The sequence below is a fragment of the Corythoichthys intestinalis genome, chromosome 15 (assembly GCF_030265065.1).
Source record: "Corythoichthys intestinalis isolate RoL2023-P3 chromosome 15, ASM3026506v1, whole genome shotgun sequence".
NCBI classification, from domain to species: Eukaryota; Metazoa; Chordata; class Actinopteri; order Syngnathiformes; family Syngnathidae; genus Corythoichthys; species Corythoichthys intestinalis.
The window spans coordinates 21,612,840-21,634,787 of NC_080409.1; the positions used below are offsets into that span (position 1 = coordinate 21,612,840).

General features: G+C 38.9%; 1 protein-coding gene across 2 annotated transcripts in view; it reads left to right on the forward strand.

The window, feature by feature from the left end:
- Positions 1-21,948, forward strand: part of LOC130931092 (peroxidasin) — a 93,401-nt gene that overhangs the window by 28,851 nt on the left and 42,602 nt on the right. For both annotated transcript variants that reach the window (XM_057859585.1, XM_057859584.1), the window contains exons 4-11: positions 1,156-1,227; positions 2,652-2,723; positions 8,383-8,454; positions 13,019-13,188; positions 16,308-16,425; positions 16,546-16,715; positions 19,221-19,493; positions 20,290-20,565. In XM_057859585.1, the coding sequence (XP_057715568.1) occupies positions 1,156-1,227; positions 2,652-2,723; positions 8,383-8,454; positions 13,019-13,188; positions 16,308-16,425; positions 16,546-16,715; positions 19,221-19,493; positions 20,290-20,565 (1,223 nt within the window). The remainder of the gene's footprint in view (positions 1-1,155; positions 1,228-2,651; positions 2,724-8,382; positions 8,455-13,018; positions 13,189-16,307; positions 16,426-16,545; positions 16,716-19,220; positions 19,494-20,289; positions 20,566-21,948) is intronic.

Below are 21,948 nucleotides of genomic sequence, written 5' to 3' on the forward strand. Positions count from 1 at the left end.
TCCCACGTGGTAAGCTTCCCAAATCCGATGAGTTTTTCAAAATCGGTGATATTTTGGGGGGAAATCCCCCCCCCTTCGAGTTTCAGATAGCTTTTCTGGATCGGTCACTGTCAACACCAGGTCAAGGCAACACCGCATATGTTCTATGCATGTGAGTGCAAATGGACAGTTGAAAACAGATCAGGATGACGCCCCTACCTGGCTGGCCCCTGTATACGGCATAGCAGACATTACATGTGCTCTGAGGGAACCCTAAATATTAAGCGATCATTGTGAATTTTTTCTCACAGTACTTTGGCAAGAAGTGGAATGCATTGAGAGGGTGTGAGAGATTAGTTTCCTGGATTTACTTTTTTGGGACACCCTAGTGGACATTGTGGAAAGACTCAACTAATCACAGGGGCTTCTTGGTACAGTTAGAGGTTTTACCAAAACTCTGCTTGAAAGAGAGACAACCTCTGTCATTAAAACTGTTGGTAAATAGCTCCGGCATTTAATTAGAAGCATGAAAAGTGGGGACTTACTAGCTAATGGGACCAAACAAGCACTGACGTGTTGGTGGGTCATTGAACTGCAGAGATAGGAAAATCTCTCTTATTACTCCAACACACTTAAATCTACTGATATAATACTGCACATTGAAAAGGTTAATACAGTACCTTTCCTACGTTCACAGGACAGTAGCTTTTGCTAATACAACTTTAGGAAACATCATCTGCTGCTCAAATGATGACGATTCAGCACTGAAAATAGAATTGATTGTCAGTCCGCCAGATTTTCAGTATGTGTGGAATATTTGGCAATGAAATACTACAGTGGCAATAATCAGTTTGGTTATTCAAAGGTTGCAGAAACCTTTGCATGTCACTGTATATTTGAATGGGAAACCAATTGGAATGTACATTGGCCTGCAAAACTTTGGGCACCTGGAGTACACCCATGGCACCAGACTTATTTTACAAGGAGCACTGTAGACATTATTAAAGATTTTAGGAGTGTACTCAGAAAATGTGAGTCATCTTGTTATTACTGTTCAAAGCTATTCCTTGGTTGATGAGTTTGTACTGCTCCCATCAGGTTGCAGGTACTTCCGTTATTTAGATGATGCAGATGTATGACTGTGTTACTAATGTTATTGGTCATCTTTTCTTTCAGCTATTTGTACAAGAATGAAATCCAATCAATTGACAGACAAGCATTTAAGGGGCTTGTCTCTCTTGAGCAACTGTAAGTGACCAACTTTTCCATTATGTTTCCTGCTGTTGCTCCCTCCGCCTACTGTCTTTTTGTCCCCGCTAATCAGGAAACTCCTGCTACCAAAAAAGTAATAAAGAAAGGTCTCCATGGTCATGAATTATTCCATGGCATGACTATGCAGCCCTTTCACAAATGTCATGATAGCATTGTTTACTTTCCTGCCGGTGCAGTTATTCCTCCCTGTATGCTCTACTATTCACCTACCATCCTCAACTATGCATGCCGTGTGTGCACCTACCCTTGTGTGCCACGCTGATCCCTGTTTACCCTTTTGCATGAGTAGCATGTGTTTAAACCTGGTCGACAGATTTGCAATTACATAGTCCCAACCCCCATGCCTGTAGCATGATGTTTGTTCTGCTGAGAGAGTCATCATATAGAGTAATTGTCTTGCTATTATCGCTTTTACTGTTGTTTTCTATTCATATTTCTGAGAAACTTGATGTCAGAATATAAAGTATGTGTTATCTGTGTAGAAATATGCCCGGTAATCAAGACAAAAAAAAAAAAATCCATTGTATTGGGGCAGCAGAACACTACTACCGTGTTTTTCGGACTATAAGTCGCACCTGAGTACAAGTCGCACCGGCCATAAAATGCTCAACAAAGAGGGAAAAAAAACATATTTCAGTCACACCGGAGTATAAGTAATTTATTTGAAATTTACTTGAGAAAATCCAACACATACAACAAATATGTCATCTTGAAAGGCAAATTAAAATATAAATACAATAGAGAACAACATGCTAAATAAGTGTACAGTATGATAATGTTACATGATGCATGAACAACGACATGTGAACGTGGCGGGTATATGAACGTAACATAGCTATTAAGAGTTATTCAGATAACTATAGCATAAAGAACATGCTTTACCAAACCATCAGTGTCACTCCAAAACACCAAAATAACGTGTGAAATGATATAATAATGTGTTAATAATTTCACACATAAGTCGCTCCAGAGTATAAGTCACACCCCCAGCCAATCTATGAGGAAAAACTGTGACTTATAGTCCGAAAAATACGGTACACATAATTTTTGTGACAATCAAAGCTTTCAAATATTTAGCAAAGTCAGCTTTTTACACACATCGAGTGATTGAGACTGTCCTCGAGTGACGTTAAATAATTTATTGACGACAAAACATTTGTTGCTTCTATAGCTTCCAATCCAATCCTCTGCCACATAAACCACATATCGTCTTTATGATCGGTAATGAAAAGCCATCAATTCTTGCTTGCATTCACCATTAAACAACTAACGTGCCTTTGATTATTATTTCAATTAAATAATTGCAAGAAATGACAGGAGAGTAGTTAGTTTGCTTATGAATTGATGTAAACGGGGATCGTTAATGTGCTATTCTTTGTCTATAATTTGGTCTTCTTCAGGTATCTGCACTTCAACAACATAGACTCATTGGAACCTGAATCATTCAGTCATCTACCAAAGCTTGAACGATTGTAAGTCCAACTTTGATCATTGACTTCTGGAAAATATTCATCATATTCTCTAATTATCATTTTAGCAGCTAGGAAGAAAAGGTGATTTCAATGAAGGGAATTAGCATAAATATTATTAAAAATGTTTAGTTTGTCAGGCTTATCAGCAAAATTAGCGACAGATGAATTGACTCACTAACCAGATGGGCTTTGCTTTGACTGACTACAGAATATTTTTCTTAATCTAATGTGTGGGTGTCTACTGTATATTCATATGATGTGTCCAGGGAATCCATGACAATGCATGAAAAATACACAACTTTTGAGTTTGAACATGACATTTTCTTTTAACCCTTTCCCTAACATAATGCTGGAATTGACAGAATGGAGTTTTAAATCAGAGCAGTCAGTTGACGTTGCTGAAGCTAACAGTGAAGTAATGACCACAGTTTATCTGATCTGCAAGCTAGAAAATACAAACTGTGATGAGAATAGATCGTAGCAGTTGAGAAATTGCTAAAACTTTGTCTCCAGAAATGTAATTTGTCTTGTCAAAATGTAAGATGATGCAAGTGTTTTTTCACTCTGCAGTATATTTCATTCAACAGCTGTCAGGAGCTTTGTGAGGTCAATTATTTTGCTGCTTCCAAAAATATTCTCCTTGGTATAATCAGCCTGGGAAAAAAAGAGTAGCGGAAGAGGAAGAGATTACAACATGCAAGTTCAAGTCCTTGATTAGCTTGATGACTGAGAACACATCATAGGTCATTGAAATTGACAAATGCAACTTGAGGCTCACCTGCAAGTATACATTAACGAAAGTTAATGTACAGTGTATCACAAAAGTGAGTACACCCCTCATATTTCTGCAGATATTTACGTATATCCTTTAGGGCTGTCCCAAACGACTAATTTCCTCCCGATTAGTCAGCCGACTATTTTTACGATTAGTCGACTAATCTAATATATATATATATATATATATATTTTTTTTTTTTTTTTTTTTAATTTTTTTTTTTTAACTACTTTATTAATGAATTTTTTGTTGAAGCTTATTAATTAACAAAAAACATTTTGGAACACCTAAATTCTTTATTAACGTATAAATAAATAACATAAATATCAATAATAAATCACAAACAATGACGTCAAATGCTGCTGGCATTAACTAGTGCAAAAAAAATGTAAATGGAAACACTGAGAACAGGAGTCAAAACAATTCTTACTCTTTTTGTGGTATGTCATTGTTGATATTGTTCTAAACCATGGAAAATCATTTTCAGAATACTTTGTGAGTTCAGATGCTTTTTCTGGTGTGCATTCCACGTTTTTGGGGGAGGGGAAAAACTGTTCAACTTATAACGTATAAAGTGTTAACTTATCAATAGATAAAGTAGAAGGCACACTGAAATATTACCGCAATTATTTTGAATGAGAGGCACACATACTCACAGTAACAAAAATTTAATATATAGTATTCATTTTATAGCATACTACATAATGTGTATATACACAATGATACTTTATAATATAAAGTAACTAACATTAGTGCAGTCATGGATTACAGTAAGCAGGCCAGTGCTGTTTCCATATATATTTTTATTATATTATGTATATACAGGATATATGTATATATTTTCCCCAAGTGGGAGCTTCCATGATCCTAATAAATGTAATAATAATTTAGAAATTTACATATGTATATAATATATGTATATAATATACAGTACTGTGCAAAAGTCTTGGGCAGGACACCTGCCTAAAACTTTTGCACAGTACTGTATATATTTTTTTTTAATTATTAAATTTATTAGGATCATGGACGCTTCCACTTGGGGAAAATATATACATACAGTATATCCTGTATATACATAATATAATAAAAATATACAGTACTGTGCAAAAGTTTTAGGCAGGTGTCCTGCCTAAGACTTTTGCACAGTACTGTATATATATATATATATATATAAATATATATATATATTATACATATATCAAATAAAAATGCACGTTGATACGACGCACATAAAGGTAACTTCCATTTTAAAAAAAACATCGTTAGAAAGTTGTATGGACTTAAAATCCGCTAGCTTGTTGTTTCTTGTTGTCTTCGAAAATTATACTTGGGTGACGGCGCTTCAAGTGTTCGTTCATAGCCGACGTGCTACCGTGGTATGCGAGCTCAGTTTAGCAAAGGGTACGCACAGTGGCACCCTCCATATTTTCCTTGAAATAATTCCAGGCTCTTGCTATTCTGGGTCGCTTTTTTGGCTTTATGCCACTTTCACATGTCACCAATTCTGCCCTTTTTGGTAATTGGCGGTGTTTTCAACTCCTCGCCGTACTGAGGAGTGAACCGGCGATTCACTTGGGTCGTTGTCGTCGGTTCATCCGATTTCCTCCTCAGGAAGGCGGCGGCGTGCATAAAAACACAGAGAGGCGTCGGATGGCTCTTTATGGGTATTTTTATTGACCAAAACAAAAACGTGACGGATGCAGCAACTGAACTCCGCGCTACCCGCGCACTTTCCCAACTCACCGATCTAGCTGCCTCTCTCTCACTCGACCACTTTCTTCCTCTTTGCTCAATCTGACAATGCCGGTCACATTGAAATAACAGCGGCTCCCTTGGGGTGCCAGTAACAACCGCTTGCATCGCGAGCGCCCGCCATTCTAAACTTTATCCGCATGTTTTTTGGGGGTTTTTTAACCCGTCATTACCCGTCGACGGTATGTTTCGCCCGTCGACGCATTTACGTCATCGATGCCGTCGACAACGTCGACTAGTCGGGACAGCTCTAATGTCTTTTCATTGGACAACCCTGACATAATGACACTTTGACACAATGAAAAGTAGTCTGTGTGCAGCTTATATAATAAATTTATTTTCCCCTGGAAATTACTTAAAATATGGCCATTAATATCGAGAAGAAAGCCTGCCTGTCTCATCAGACCAGAGGACATGGTTCCGGTAATCCATGTGCTTTGTTGACATGTCGTCAGCAAACTTTGCGGGCTTTCTTGTGTACTGTCTTCAGAAGAGGCTTCTTCCTTGGGTGACAGCCATGCACACCAATTTGATGTAGAGTGCGGCGTATGGTCTGAGCACTCACAGGCTGATCCCCCCCCAACCTCTTCAATCTCTGCAGCAATGCTGACAGCACTCCTGTAACGAGTCACATGACATTTTGGAGGGAAAATGACAAGCAGTACTCAATTTGGACATTTAGGGGTGTACGTAGTTTCTATGCGGTGTTCTAACTTTTGTTGCCAGGGGTTTAGATATTAATGGCTATATTTTGAGGGGAAAATAAATGAACTCTATTATATAAGCTCCACACAGACTACTTTTCATTGTGTCAAAGTGTCATTTTGTCAGTGTTGTCCCATGAAAAGATATGCTTAAATATCGGCAGAAATGCGAGGGGTGTACTCACTTTTGTGCTGCACTCTATAGATGGATTTCGTTAATGTATACATGGAGGAGAAACCTTATCAAATTTGATTTCATAAGGTTACCTTAATTAAGTAAATTTGATTTCATAAGGTTACCTTAATTAAGTACACCTTCACTCTATATATATATATATAATTCACATTTTTAATGTTGTTCCTAATATTTAGCAAACTATTGCAACCTGGCACGCCAGATAGATTGTTCCATATATCTGCTACCAATATATTCCAGATACAGTGGTACCTCGACATACAATCGCTTCGACACACGATCTCTGATGTTAAATTTTACTTTCCATTTGTTTCTATATCCGACGATCTGCCCGAAATGCGATGATTTACGACAGCGTCACAGTTTTTGTGTTCCCGCAAGATGGATGCACGGCATTTTCTTGTGGGATAAATCAACATGAGTTCCAAGAAGGTTAGTGCAGGTGGTGAAAAAAGAAAAAAGGTGACACTTACCATTGAAATGAAGATGGAAATTATAAAAAAATATGACCGTGATGTGTTAGGGTTTAGGGTTTCATCCCTAACCATGAACTGGCTCGACAATACGGCCAAAGAATGTCTACGATCTCGACAGTCCTTCTCCAACCTCCGTTCGCCAGTCTTTATAAGTTAAGGTGACAATTATTATTGCGGTAACATCGCCAAAGAAATCGCCAGCTTTTTCAGATTTTTAATCATTTCATTTCAGACCTCTCGCAACACAACACGCCTACTATCCATCGCAGTTGGCACCAACAACAAAACATTAAAAGAGAAAGTAAAATCTCTACCGGACCTATCTCACGGTCATGTCAGCCAGCACGTAAAACACATCCGCCACATTACAACCTGATTCATTACATAAATACAGGAATTATTATTAATATACTGTATTATTCAGATTTTCATTTATAATGCATTTGTTTTCCTATGTGTAGCTGCCATTTGTAATAGTACCAGCAGTATTTATCAAGGATTTCGTATAGGTTTTCAGGCTTTGGATTGAATTAATTGAATTTTATTGTATTCTTATGGGAAAATCCTGCTCAACATACAACCATTTCGACTTACAAACAGGGTCGTGGAACGAATTAACTTTGTATGTCGAGGTACCACTGTATTTTATTGTTTAATTTTTATTATTATTTTTCTAAAAATCTGGGAATTATCGAGACCTGTTTCATGGGACGAAACTTCAAAAAATATACGGCTGCTCTACTGATCGGACAATGGCTCTTCTCGTCACACTCGCAAAAACATTGTTTCCTGTTTAAAAAAAACGAAGGAAAAAAAAGATTTTTGTGATGTTCTTTGCTCCTCTTTTAATATATAAATTCCAGTGTATTTCAGACAAAACCTGGGAAATTGACCTATCTACAAAAATAGCTTTGCATTTCTCTACAATATTCAAGGAGATAGTCGCTCCCTGGTCATGTCTGCACCTCCCGCCTTGCTCCCCTGATTGGCTCGCCATTAAATGGCGACCAAATCGCATTAAGCCAGAGTATGACTTAGGACGTGGTTCGCGGAAGCGCAAAACATAATTTCGCATCAAGAAAAGCTTTTAGTGACCCAGAACAGTAAAAGAAAAAAATCTTATAAACAGCCAGTCTATTGCGCTCTGAGATGGTCAGGGAGACATCCCAATGGACTGGGAGTGTTGGAGCAGAAGATGGTTCTGATAGCTGCCTTAGTGCTAGACGTTCAAATCATTTGAAGTGGGAGGGTTGGCTAATTATTCGTTAAGTCTCTTCCACTCTCCCACTTCGAATGAATTGGACGTCCACTAGTGATAATCTAATATTAAAGTCATTTAAATTCACAACAGAAGGAGGAAAAGAGCCAAAACATCGTCAGTGGCACCGAAAGAGTTAACTTGTACCATTTTACCTAACGAAATGACCAAATATTTAGTGTGGGTGCAGGAATGTTATCACCTTTGCCTTTCAAAATATAATATTACCAGATGTCCAGTTTTGTTGCTGCCAACTATAATCATGCTCAAGGCAGCAATACTTACAAAATACTGTATAATGGAATAGTAAGGCAAAATGTCCTGTGGTACAGTGGTACACAGTTGATGAGTCATGACTAAAAACTTTAATTCTAAATTATGTCGGAAAATATCATAAAATATCTTCAAAGATCATGAGTAATTTGGGGGTAAGCTGTGAGTGATCCATCAGTCTCGATTATGTATTTAGACTCCTAAATGTGCTTGCCTCTCCTTCAGGTTTTTGCACAACAACAGAATCACCCAGCTGGTCCCAGGAACCTTCTCTAATCTGCAGGCTATGAAACGACTGTAAGTGGAAAAGCTCCATGTCAATCTTTCAAACAGCTGTGTTAAAATACATGTCTGGATTCTGCTCCATTTTATAACTGTGTCACCCAGTGAAAGGTTGGATGTGGTAATCAGTTACAGTACATTTCATGTAGCTTTAACACAGTGTTCTCACTGTTCTTGGGACACAAGATGATTTCTATCACAAGACCGATAACACACTTTTGACCATATTTGGCTGATTTTGACCTTGTGTCAGCTGCACACCCCCAACACACACCGATTAAATGCTCCTTTCAATGGACATAAGAAGAGAACCTCTATGCTTAATCTTATCTATGTTTAAACATAGCTTAAATTCATCTTGGATAAAAATCAAAACTCGATTGCGAAGAGCCAGATTGTGCAGTGTTATGCTTGTTGAATCTTCACATATGACAATTTATTTATTAATCTAGTTTGACTGTTGTTGAAAATAGACATATTAGTTGCAACTAAGTATTTTCTAAATTGAAAAGATGGTTTAACTTGTAGTAATTATACAATGGTTCATAAGGTGCCATGGCATTTACAATTGTCTCATAAATTGATTACTTTGGCCTTTTAGTTCAATGTAGTTGGATTCTGTATGTTATTTAGATATTGCATTGTAAATTGTGGCTGGAATTTGAAATATTTGCAAATTATTCATTAGTAATGTGCAATACTGTGCATTCTCTGGGGAAGTTGGGAGTGTAGTTCTCTATTTTACAGCTGACTCTTAGACTTCACTATCAGTTGACGGGACACTGGGCTCGGGGCCGATTCGTAGGGGGCCAATTTTCAAAAACTTAAAATTTAAATTTAAATTATAATAATATTTTCAAAACCAAAGCCGTTAGCAACATAAAACCAAAATAGGCACCTCCCTTAGGCACACTGTATATAAGTCGTTCCCGAATAAAATCCCTATTTTTTTTATTTATTTTTTTGAGTATAACAAAATTTAAAATGGCTATTAAATTCTCAAAATTTACACTAAATGCGCAAAAATCACCAAATGCTCAATTTTCACATCAGAAAGTGAATACTTGAGGAAAGCATGCAGAGTCATCTTAATTTTACTCAACAAAAGCAATTTTGCCATTTTTCTAGTTGCAACAACAACAACCAGTATTTAGGTTGAATTCTGATGTCACTACTGCCTCAGCATGTCTTGCCGGCTATTTGGCCCTCGTCGTTTTCAGATTGAAATGTTACATAAAAAAAACACATAAAAGGCGGGGAAAAAAATTTGTATGGACGCTGAAATGTCTAAATTATTACTTCTTCGCCCAAAAACAGGCAGTTGAAAATTACCTGATTATTTGAATGTAAAGTTACGCTACTGTGTATGGATGCAAAATGGAGGCATCACAAAACAAAGACCCTAACCCTAACCTCTTTTATATAATAATTACCTTGAATCCTAGACCAAATCACTCTTGAGACACTCCTGCCTGCTTGTATGCAGTAAAACATTTGTCCTTTTTCTATATAAATCTGTGATTTGAACGCAGCATGTGTTTGAGTCTGAGTCAGCTCTGCCTGGGCCGGCCCCCTAAGGGAAGGCGTGGCGCAATTTTTTCTGGAGCTGTCTTGTCAACTTATGGTGAAGTCTATGGTTGACTCTTGACATTTTTCGACTGCTAATTTGTATATGGGTAATCTAAAACTACAGAACTGTTAAGGCAACAACACAGCGCTAAGAAAATGCATCTTTATTTCTGATTTAAAGGGATTATGCAGGTAGTCCCCGGGTTTCGAACGAGTTCCGTTCCTAGGCTCGCGATGTAACCCAAATTTACGCGCAAGTTGGAATTAACCTTTTAAGTACCCCAAGATACCCCTGAACCTCAAAATAACTGTCCGAAAACATGTATTATATGTCATATTAGTAAAATAAAAGATACTGTGAGGTACGGTGTGTTAAATGCTGTTATTGTCAATGACTATTCGGGTTTTTAGAAAAAAAAACTAAAACTATTCGGGCTTTATTCGCGAGTGACTCGCTTTAGTGAGAGAAAAGGGCATTGTGGAAAGAGTAGGGAGGCAAGAGAAGGGGGATATCATGGCTGCTCAGGTTGCCCGCGTAACCTCTCTTAATGCGAGCCCGCGATTGCGACTCGCAGTAGGAGCCTGCGCTGTGGGGAAGCAGCAGCAGTATGAGAACAAGGAAATGAATGGGACCTGACGCCGTCAGGAACTGCTGGACGGCGGCGACGCTGCTGGGGGAGGAGGGGATTCTGACATGGCAAGAAATAAGTACTGTTTACACAACAAAAAAACATAAAACATATAAGGACTGGAAAATGGCGATTGAGACTCCGGCGTCACTAAGTCGTAATTTCATAACATGTCGTAACCTGGGGACTACCTTTACATTATTTTTAGAGTTACAGTGCCTTGCAAAAGTATTCGGCCCCCTTGAATCTTGCAACCTTTCGCCACATTTCAGGCTTCAAACATAAAGATATGAAATTTAATTTTTTTGTCAAGAATCAACAACAAGTGGGACACAATCGTGAAGTGGAACAACATTTATTGGATAATTTAAACTTTTTTAACAAATAAAAAACTGAAAAGTGGGGCGTGCAATATTATTCGGCCCCTTTACTTTCAGTCCAGCAAACTCACTCCAGAAGTTCAGTGAGGATCTCTGAATGATCCAATGTTGTCCTAAATGACCGATGATGATAAATAGAATCTAAATGTGTGTAATCAAGTCTCCGTATAAATGCACTTGCTCTGTGATAGTCTCAGGGTTCTGTTTAAAGTGCAGAGAGCATTATGAAAACCAAGGAACACACCAGGCAGGTCCGAGATACTGTTGTGGAGAAGTTTAAAGCCGGATTTGGATACAAAAAGATTTCCCAAGCTTTAAACATCTCAAGGAGCACTGTGCAAGCCATCATATTGAAATGGAAGGAGCATCATACCACTGCAAATCTACCAAGACCCGGCCGTCCTTCCAAACTTTCTTCTCAAACTTGGAGAAAACTGATCAGAGATGCAGCCAAGAGGGCCATGATCACTCTGGATGAACTGCAGAGATCTACAGCTGAGGTGGGAGAGTCTGTCCATAGGACAACAATCAGTCGTACACTACACAAATCTGGCCTTTATGGAAGAGTGGCAAGAAGAAAGCCATTTCTCAAAGATATCCATAAAAAGTCTCATTTAAAGTTTGCCACAAGCCACCTGGGAGACACACCAAACATGTGGAAGAAGGTGCTCTGGTCAGATGAAACCAAAATTTAACTTTTTGGCCACAATGCAAAACGATATGTTTGGCGTAAAAGCAACACAGCTCATCACCCTGAACACACCATCCCCACTGTCAAACATGGTGGTGGCAGCATCATGGTTTGGGCCTGCTTTTCTTCAGCAGGGACAGGGAAGATGGTTAAAATTGACGGGAAGGTGGATGCAGCCAAATACAGGAACATTCTGGAAGAAAACCTGTTGGTATCTGCACAAGACCTGAGACTGGGACGGAGATTTATCTTCCAACAGGACAATGATCCAAAACATAAAGCCAAATCTACAATGGAATGGTTCAAAAATAAACGTATCCAGGTGTTAGAATGGCCAAGTCAAAGTCCAGACCTGAATCCAATCTAGAATCTGTGGAAAGAGCTGAAGACTGCTGTTCACAAACACTCTCCATCCAACCTCACTGAGCTCGAGCTGTTTTGCAAGGAAGAATGGGCAAGAATGTCAGTCTCTCGATGTGCAAAACTGATAGAAACATACCCCAAGTGACTTGCAGCTGTAATTGGAGCAAAAGGTGGCGCTACAAAGTATTAACGCAAGGGGGCCGAATAATATTGCACGCCCCACTTTTCAGTTTTTTATTTGTTAAAAAAGTTTAAATTATCCAATAAATTTTGTTCCACTTCACGATTGTGTCCCACTTGTTGTTGATTCTTGACAAAAAATTAAAATTTTATATCTTTATGTTTGAAGCCTGAAATGTGGCAAAAGGTTGCAAGGTTCAAGGGGGCCGAATACTTTTGCAAGGCACTGTAAGTGAGAATACTTTTCTACTCCATACATGCTCCACCAATGCCCTGATAGGTACACAGAGCCCTGACATTTTAACTGAGACTGCCCCAGAAAGTGTTTTTTTCCCCTTCAATTAAAAGTGTTTCCGGTAAAACACTCTGGGCAAACACGTGCCTGTGCTGCCAGTGCTGTTTTACTGAACCTACGCCTAGTTCCCGCTTGGCAAAAACACTTGCTACAAATGGTGAACAATCACATTTGCTATTTTTACATTTCTCGTGCTTTTCGGAAGGGCCAAAAGCTCATTGCTTTATGTTTGTGCTCGTATAAGCATGCGCGCCATGCACAACCTGAACACAGGCTGCACTTATACTTTAGGCCGGCGGTGGCAGTCATGAGTAAAAAAGTAACAAACTCTGTATAGTCTGTTTAATTAATATTGGTTTCTTCGTTAAATCAAATAGATCTGTTTGGTTGGTTGATAAACTTTCAACAGAATTTGTACCACCATGACTGTACCGCTATCTCACCTGAATGTTTGTGCACATTGTGTGTTTAGGCGCCTGGATTCCAATTCATTGAACTGTGACTGTGAGTTGCTGTGGCTGGCGGACCTTCTGAAACAGTATGCAGAATCAGGAAATGCCCAAGCTGCTGCCACGTGCGACTACCCGATCCGCTTGCAGGGAAGATCAGTGGCCACACTAACAGCTGAGGAGCTCAGCTGCGGTATGCAGAGGAAACTACAACTGTGCATACCAGTTTGGGAATGCCATTGAATCTTTGTAGATACGTTCAGAACCAAAATCTTCGCATAAAGTCTAGACAAGGGATCACTCTCCTTATTGAAATTGATTTCTAAAATATGTCAAGAAAAATTAATCTAAAACCACAAATTGATCAACTTAAACCACATTTTTCAGAATCACAACAAATACATACATTATCGGAGGAATTTGAAAGAGTATCCATTCTCTTTGATGATTTTGACAGTTTGTAAAATATGAATTTCGGTAAATACTGTCCGAGCTTGGTACGAAAACTTTGAAGTCTTGGATGAATAAGGAAATGCAAGCTGTTCCACAACCACAATAAGAAGAAAGTTCCTTGCATTTTTATTTAAACCTGATGAAAAGGGTACTGATGAAGAGTAAATGTAAAATGAGGATAGTGCTACCTGTGTAAACTGGATAAAACTTGGCAATTTTAAAGGCTCACACATACTGTAGCTGTAGATAGGCAAATAAAGCATAAAAAGACTTGAGTATATACACTTAATCCCCTCCAGGCTTCCTTCCTGCTAATGGCGTCTCTGCTAACCTGGTCTTACTCATTGCGACACAGACATACACACAGGTGCATCCCCTTTTTGTGTCTGAGTTAGTCAAGCACCCAGCTGCTTCACACTCCATACAACACCAGCTGTCTGTAGTAGGGCAACATGTCTCTCAGGAATTTGACCCTTGAACTATACATCAGACCACCAGGAGTCCTAAGGGTTTCTGACAGTATGAGTGGATCAGACATTTTATAGTTCATATTCAAATTCAACTATACCCACAGTTTTATCATGGTCATATACAATGTATGATTTTTGATGATTTATTTGTGTGATGCAGCTGCAAATATTATATAATTAAAACAAATGTTAACATTTGGTGCAGTAGCCTTTGTTTTCAATTACAGAGGTCAAACATTTCCTGCAGTTTTTCACCAGGTTTGCACACTGCAGGAGGGATCTTGGCCCACTCCTCCACACAGATATTCTATAGATCAGCCAGTTTTCTGGGCTGTCGCTGAGAAACACGGAGTTTGAGCTCCTCCCAAAGGTTTTCTATTAGGTTTAGGTCTGGAGACTGGCTAGGCCATGGTAGAACCTTTATATGCTTCTTACAGAGCCACTCCTTGGTTTTCCTGGCTGTGTGCTTCGGGTCATTGTCATGTTGGAAGACCCAGCCACGACCCTCTGACTGAGGGAAGGATGTTGTTCCCCAAAATCTCACAATATAGCGCCCCAGTCATCCTCTTTTTAATACAGTGCGCTCGTCCTGACCCATGCGCAGAAAAACACCCCCAAAGCAGGATCCTACCAACCCCATGTTTCACAGTAGGGATGGTGTTCTTGGGATAGTACTCATCGTTCTTCTTCCTCCAAACAGTATGAGTGGAATTATGACAACAACAAAAAAAAAGACGTGCTGGTTTACATAGGGGAACCTTATTTCAAACCATGACGTCTTTGTATGACTCTGTATGACGTCTTTGTATATTACCAACAAGTAACCTTGGAAACTGATCCCAGCTCTTTTCAAGTCAATGACCAACACCTGTCGTGTAGTTCTGGGCTGATTCCTCACCTTTCTTACGATATTTGAGACCCCAAGAAGTGATACCTTACATGGGGCTCCACTCCGACTGAGATTGACTGTCATGTTTAGCGTCTTCCATTTTCTAATGATTGCTCCAACAGTAGACCTATTTTCACCAAGCTGCTTGGTATTTGCTCTGTAGCCCTTTTCAGCCTTGTGGAAGTGTAAAATTTTGTCTTTGGTGTCTTTGGACAGCTCTTTGGTCTTGGCTATGTTACAAGTTTGTGTCTTACTGATTTTATGGGTTGGACAGGTGTCTCTATGCAGCTATCGACCTCAAACAATTGCATCTGATTCAAGATAATACATGGAGTGGAGGTGTCTTTAAGGGTACGAATTCTAGCTGATAGACAGGTGTTCAAATACTTATTTGCAGCTGTATCACATATATATATATATATATATATATATATATATATATATATATATATATATAGATATAGATATAAATCGTTAAAAAATAATAAGTGTTGTTATTGCTGGATTTTTCTTTTTAGATTATCTCTCTCACAATGGACATGCACCTTCGATGAAAATTTCAGACTCCTCCATGATTTCTAAGTGGGAGAACTTGCAAAATAGCAGGGTGTTGAAATACTTATTTTCATCAGTGTAAGCTGTAGGCGCAGTTTAAGTACCGTATCTCTATAAGGCATATCGGCGTATAAGGCTGCCCTCAATGAATGGCTTATTTAAAATCTTGTCATATATAGGGCGTACCTCATTATAAGACACAGTATTAGTAGTAGTAATAGTATTTTGATCTTTTTAAAATGAAATTGAATAATTTATTGATTGTTTTTACATTCTGAACTTTCCCCGCATATATATTTAATTTTTTAACCCTTCATTAACCGTCGACGGGATGTTGGGCTCATCGACGGATTTACGTCATTGATGACGTCAACTATGTCGACTAGTCGGGACAGCTCTCAACTTGATAGTGATTGACTATAACTTCACCCCTTGAATTCCACCTCTTGAGCTCTTGTTTGTACTCAATGTACATATACTCTTTCCATTTGTGTCCATAGGAAGGCATTTGGTATAAAAAAAAAATTCTTTGACGGAACTCATTCCACACACCTTACCTTATTGGTCCTACATTAGCTCTGTTGTAACGGCACAACAATGCACAGCGATCTAACCAGCTGTTGAAACAGCTGTCCATTTTGCAATAAAATGCAACCTTCCTTCGCGGTCCAATTGACTGTACTGCACTTATTTATTCAAATATGATGAAAACCAGGTTCATACAAGCTGAATTTCAAGGCTATTGTTGTAAAACGCCCGAGTTCTGACAATACAGCATGTCAGTACTCGAATAGGATTGCTTGATGTTACTGTTCAACTATCGCTCTCAATCCTCAGACTGAGGGATAGCTGTAGTATAAAGGAAAATAAATATGCATATAGAGCCATGCATTTTTACTTCTGCAAAAAGTCCCTTATATGTTCCATTTTAACTTTTCTCTACAGAGGTGCCCAGGATCACTTCAGAGCCTCAGGATGTGGATGTTATATCTGGGAACACGGTCTACTTCACCTGCAGGGCTGAGGGAAACCCTAAACCACAGATCATCTGGCTCCGCAATAAGTACGCCTTTTATGTCTGTAAAGATATTTATCCTACATACACACCTGCTTAAATTCAGGGCAATGAAAATAGTCCAGTGTTTAAGTTAAGGGTTTTGTGGTTTATCTTCCATCCTGACAGCAATGCTCTTAACATGCGGGATGACAGCCGCCTGAACCTGCTAGAGGATGGTACACTGATGATTCAGAACACAAGAGAAACCGACCAGGGAGTCTATCAGTGTATGGCCAAAAATGTGGCTGGGGAGGTCAAGACCTCTGAGGTTACGCTGCGATATTTTGGAACACCTTGTAAGTGAAGTTTTATTATTAAAATATTTTAAAATAATATATAAATTCTTAGCTAAAGTTTCATCCTACTTTTGGTAGAGTTGAGTAGATGTTTTAAGAGTTGCACTTAAATTTTAAAGGGACAAACACTAAAATATGGTGCGTTTATAGGCTTGGGTATTTTATATTTTGTATATTGTATAATCCTGACAAAATTTATAAGTTCGAAATGCAATTGCTATCTTGTGTAATTGTAATAGTAGTTTGTTGTGTATAGTTTTTTTTTCTTTATTTTTGTGTCTTTTTGGGTTTTCTAATAATTTTGATCTGCTCTTTTTTCAATAACGTATGAGGTTATTCATCTGCGGTATCGGTGCACGTCTTTACGTGTGCGACATTACGCCACCGACCATACACCGGCCTTTTATTCTTATACTGTATAATCACTGCTAACAGAGTAAGGTAAACTTTCACCCCTGTTTATAGTGCAAAGTATACACAAAGTATGTATGTGTGTATTGGCAGTAGGTCAATAAGCAAATATTGTCAGTACTCTAAAAGTTGTTTTTGTAATGTCAGCTGCTGCAACATCAATGTGAGGCAGTATGAATGAGATAAATGAAATATCAGTGACTAAAGACAAGAAATCTTCATTTGATAATTTTATATCTTTTAAATTAAATGATTATATTTGTATTATATTACATAAGATCTCAGAATAGGCTAAAAATAATATGTTACACTTTTTAATGATTAATTACAATATAGACCTCGAATTGGAACCGAAATGTGTGGTTGGTTATGAAACAAAGGCAATTGAAAAAACCCATTTAATTTTTTGTTTTGTTTTGAACAATACAAAATACAGAAACTAAAAATCAACCAGTTTTCATGATATAAAATTTTAGTATAGTGGTACCTCTACATACGATCGCTTCGACACACAGTCTTGTCGACATCCGTCGTAAAATTTGACTCGCCATTTGTTTTTACATACGACGACATGCTTGAAATACGACGACATGACAGCACCGCGGACAAACGCACAGCGGATTTTCTTGTGAGAAAAATCAACACAGGTTTCAAAAAGGTTAGTACAGGTGGTGAAACAAGGAAAAAGGTTACACTTACCATTGAAATGATGATGCAAATTATAGAAAAATATGAGCGTGGGGTATACAATACATCTCCACGGTCCTCCTCCGACCACCAGTCGCCAGACTCGCCAGTCTTTTTAAGTTAAGGTGACAATTATTATTGTGGTAACATCGCCAAAGAAATCGCCAGCTTCGTCAGGTTTCTAATCATTTATTCCATCAACGTATGCAACGCCTACTGTCCCCCGCAGTTGACGGCCTTCTCAAGAAAACATTGAAAGTGAAAGTAAGCTTTCCCCTATCTCTGCCACGTCAGCCGCGCGGTGCGTTCAGGTACAGCAAAAAACGTCCGCCACATTAAAACCTGATTCTTTTACATTATTACAGGAATTATTATTATTATTGTATTATTATTCCGATTTTTATTTATAATTCATTTGTTTTGCTATGTGTAACTGCTATTTGTAATAGTAACAGCAGCATTTATTAAGGATTTAGTGAAGGTTTTTGGGCTGTGGAACGAATTAATGGAATTTAATTTATTCTTATGGGGAAATCCTGCTCGATCATTTCGACTTACAAACAAGGTCCTGGAACGAATTAACTTCGTATGTAGAGGTAACACTGTATATCAGTTATAAATTTTTACCTTACAATATGGAGAAATAAACAGACAAAACTTTTTTTTTTTTTAAATCCCAAAAATGTATTCTTTCTGAATTCACTAATGGCATCCATCACAGAAATATTTGATTTGTTCTAAATTCATAAGGAGTCAATGTATATAAATAAAATCACAAACAAATCAAGAGAAAGCTTGCGATTTATCACATCCTGCAAAGTCATGTGCAAGATCCCCACGCAGTGTGAAAAGCTGAGGTTATCTTCACATTTCAGCAGGTCAAATAACTTGGCTATCCCACTGAGCTGAGAGATAAGCAATGCATGAGAAAAAAATCCCCGATAAAGTCTTTGTCAGACAACAAACTAATGAAATACAGTAATACTCACATATCAGTCAACTTGCAGCTCTCTGAATGTTTTTTCAAAAAGGTCATTTCAGGAGTGGCAAGTAGCCCTTTTAACATGTGTTGCATTTCCTGTCTTTAGGTGATTGCAAATTCCAATCTTGTTGCTGTGTACATTTTTGCTCTTTCACTACTATCGTCACTGATCATTAGTATGGACAAGAACAACAATCTTTGGTACAAATGTGAAGTTGATTTCGCCATTGACAAAGTGGCATATTGCAAAGAGTTGATGTTTTTTTATGACTGGTCAGCCCATCAGCAATCATCTAGCAAAATTTTCCAAGACCAGGCAACATTTATAAGGAGGAATGTGTTTTATTTAGGCATGCTTTTACTGACTTAAGAGTCAGTGTGACTAGCACACTCTAAATACTATCTGTCTCGCCCTACCGATCCAGCACGGCCAAGTTTTGTCATCCAGCCCCAAAACACAGAAGTTCTGGTGGGTGAGAGTGTGACTTTGGAGTGCAGTGCCACAGGCCAGCCACAACCCCGAATTTCTTGGACAAAGGCGGACCTGACGCCACTGCCAAACGACGCTCGCATTAACATCACTCCCTCTGGAGGGCTTTATATTCAGAATGTGGTCCAGGCTGATGGAGGGCAGTACACCTGTTTTGCCTCCAATAATGTTGATACAATTCAGGCGGCAGCTTATATCATTGTTCAAGGTAGGTTAACAATATCTCCCGTTGCAACAGCAAAACACCAAAGACTTTGAAATATCTTCAATGTTTATTTTTTGTGGTTCTTCCAATGAAATAGTCTTCCAGAATTTTAGTAAGCTGCAGTAGCTAAATCCTAATCTTAAAGTCCCACTGTCAGGGCTTACTTTACTGAATCGTAATCGAATCGTTAGGTGCCCAAAGATTCCTACCTTTAGTGCTTACTAACTTTTAATTTTGTATAAATGTGAAATCATATTGGAAGTATAGCCTTCTCCGCAAACATATTTTACATGTCGGTTGGTCCTCCTCCTCTGAACTGCGGCCATTTGTAACTTTTCTGTAGCCGAAATATTGCCACACCAGTTATTTCATTTTCTTCTATCGCTGAGTTTCACCTTTTCCAGTCATCGGGTAGCACAGATAACTCACTGACACTGAGCAACAACCGATGGTGGAGGGTTGAGCCTTACATTTGCATTGCATTGCATTTTTCAGACAGAAAATGGCTAATACCTTAGTGACGGCATGACGGAAAATTTTTGCAGTTTTGAAACCTTGACGTTTTCATACCACTGTAAACCTTGAAACGGATAATGGACACATGTCTACATTCCACTCAACTGGCATGTTTCTTATTATTCCAATCTCTATGATGATGACACCTTGAAAGGTGGAAAAGCGCTATACAAGTATAACACCATTTATGATTTTGTGAATCATCCACCTACCCAACAAATAATAATGTCCATATTTTTGTCTCTGATGTATTTTAACATTGATGTTTATCTCGGGCCCCCAGCAACCCCCCAGCTCACGGTCACACCACAGGATCAATCAGTCCTGGAAGGCCACTCTGTGGATTTTCAATGCGAGGCAACAGGTTATCCCCAGCCAGTTATTGACTGGACTCGAGGGGGCAACCCATTACCTCTGGGCCGCCGATACTCGATTTTGTCTTCTGGAACTCTCCGAATCACTCGGGTGGAGGTTAACGATGAGGGGCAATATGAGTGCCAGGCTGCCAACCCAGTAGGGACTGTCCGCACCACCGTACAGCTCAGCATCCAGCAAAGAGGTGAGTCTAAACGATGGAGCCTCTGAGTTAAGGTTGTTAGAAAATCTAATTTAAATTCTAAATTCCCCAAATTGCTTCAATGATTTCCTAATGTGAGATGACGTAATAGTGATTGAAACTGCACTTTTTACCATGTTAGTTTTATAGAGGCTATTTAACACTTTGTCTACAAAGAGTGAGAAAGCGTAAAACTCATACTCCTCAGATCCCCTTCAGAGCTAATTAAGCTACAGTGGAGCAAATAAGTATTTAGTCAACCACTAATTGAGCAATTTCTCCCACTTGAAAATATTAGAGAGGCCTGTAATTGTCAACATGGGTAAACTTCAACCATGAGAGACAGAATGTGGAAAAAAAAAACAGAAAATCACATTGTTTGGTTTTTAAAGAATTTATTTGCAAATCATCGTGGAAAATAAGTATTTGGTCAATACCAAAAGTTCATCTCAATACTTTGTTATGTACCCTTTGTTGGCAATAAAGGAGGCCAAACGTTTTCTGTAACTCTTCACAAGCTTTTCACACACCGTTGCTGGTATTTTGGCCCATTCCTCCATGCAGATCTCCTCTAGAGCAGTGATGTTTTGGGGCTGTCATTGGGCAACACGGATTTTCAACTCCCTCCCCAGATTTTCTATGGGGTTGAGATCTGGAGACTGGCTAGGCCACTCCAGGACCTTGAAATGCTTCCTACGAAGCCACTCCTTTGTTGCCCTGGCTGTGTGTTTGGGATCATTGTCATGCTGAAAGACCCAGCCAAGTCTCATCTTCAATGGCCTTGCTGATGGAAGAAGATTTTCACTCAAAATCTCTCGATACATGGCCCCATTCATTCTTTCCTTTACACAGATCAGTCGTCCTGGTCCCTTTGCAGAAAAACAGCCCCAAAGCATGATGTTTCCACCCCCATGCTTCACAGTGGGTATGGTGTTCTTCGGATGCAATTCAGTATTCTTTCTCCTCCAAACACGAGAACCTGTGTTTCTATGTTCCTATCTGACCATAACACATTCTCCCAGTCCTCTTCTGGATCATCCAAATGCTCACTAGCGAACCGCAGACGGGCCTGGACGTGTACTTTCTTCAGCAGGGGGACATGTCTGGCAGTGCAGGATTTGAGTCCCTGGCGGCGCATTGTGTTACTGATAGTAGGCTTTGTTACTGTGGTCCCAGCTCTCTGGAGGTCATTCACTAGGTCCCCCGGTGTGGTTCTGGGATTTTTGCCCACCGTTCTTGTTATCATTTTGACGCCACGGGGTGAGATCTTGCATGGAGCTCCAGATCGAGGGAGAATATAAGTGGTCTTGTTTTTCTTCCATTTTCTAATATTTGCTCCCACAGTTGATATCTTTACACCAAGCATTTTACCTATTGCAGATTCAG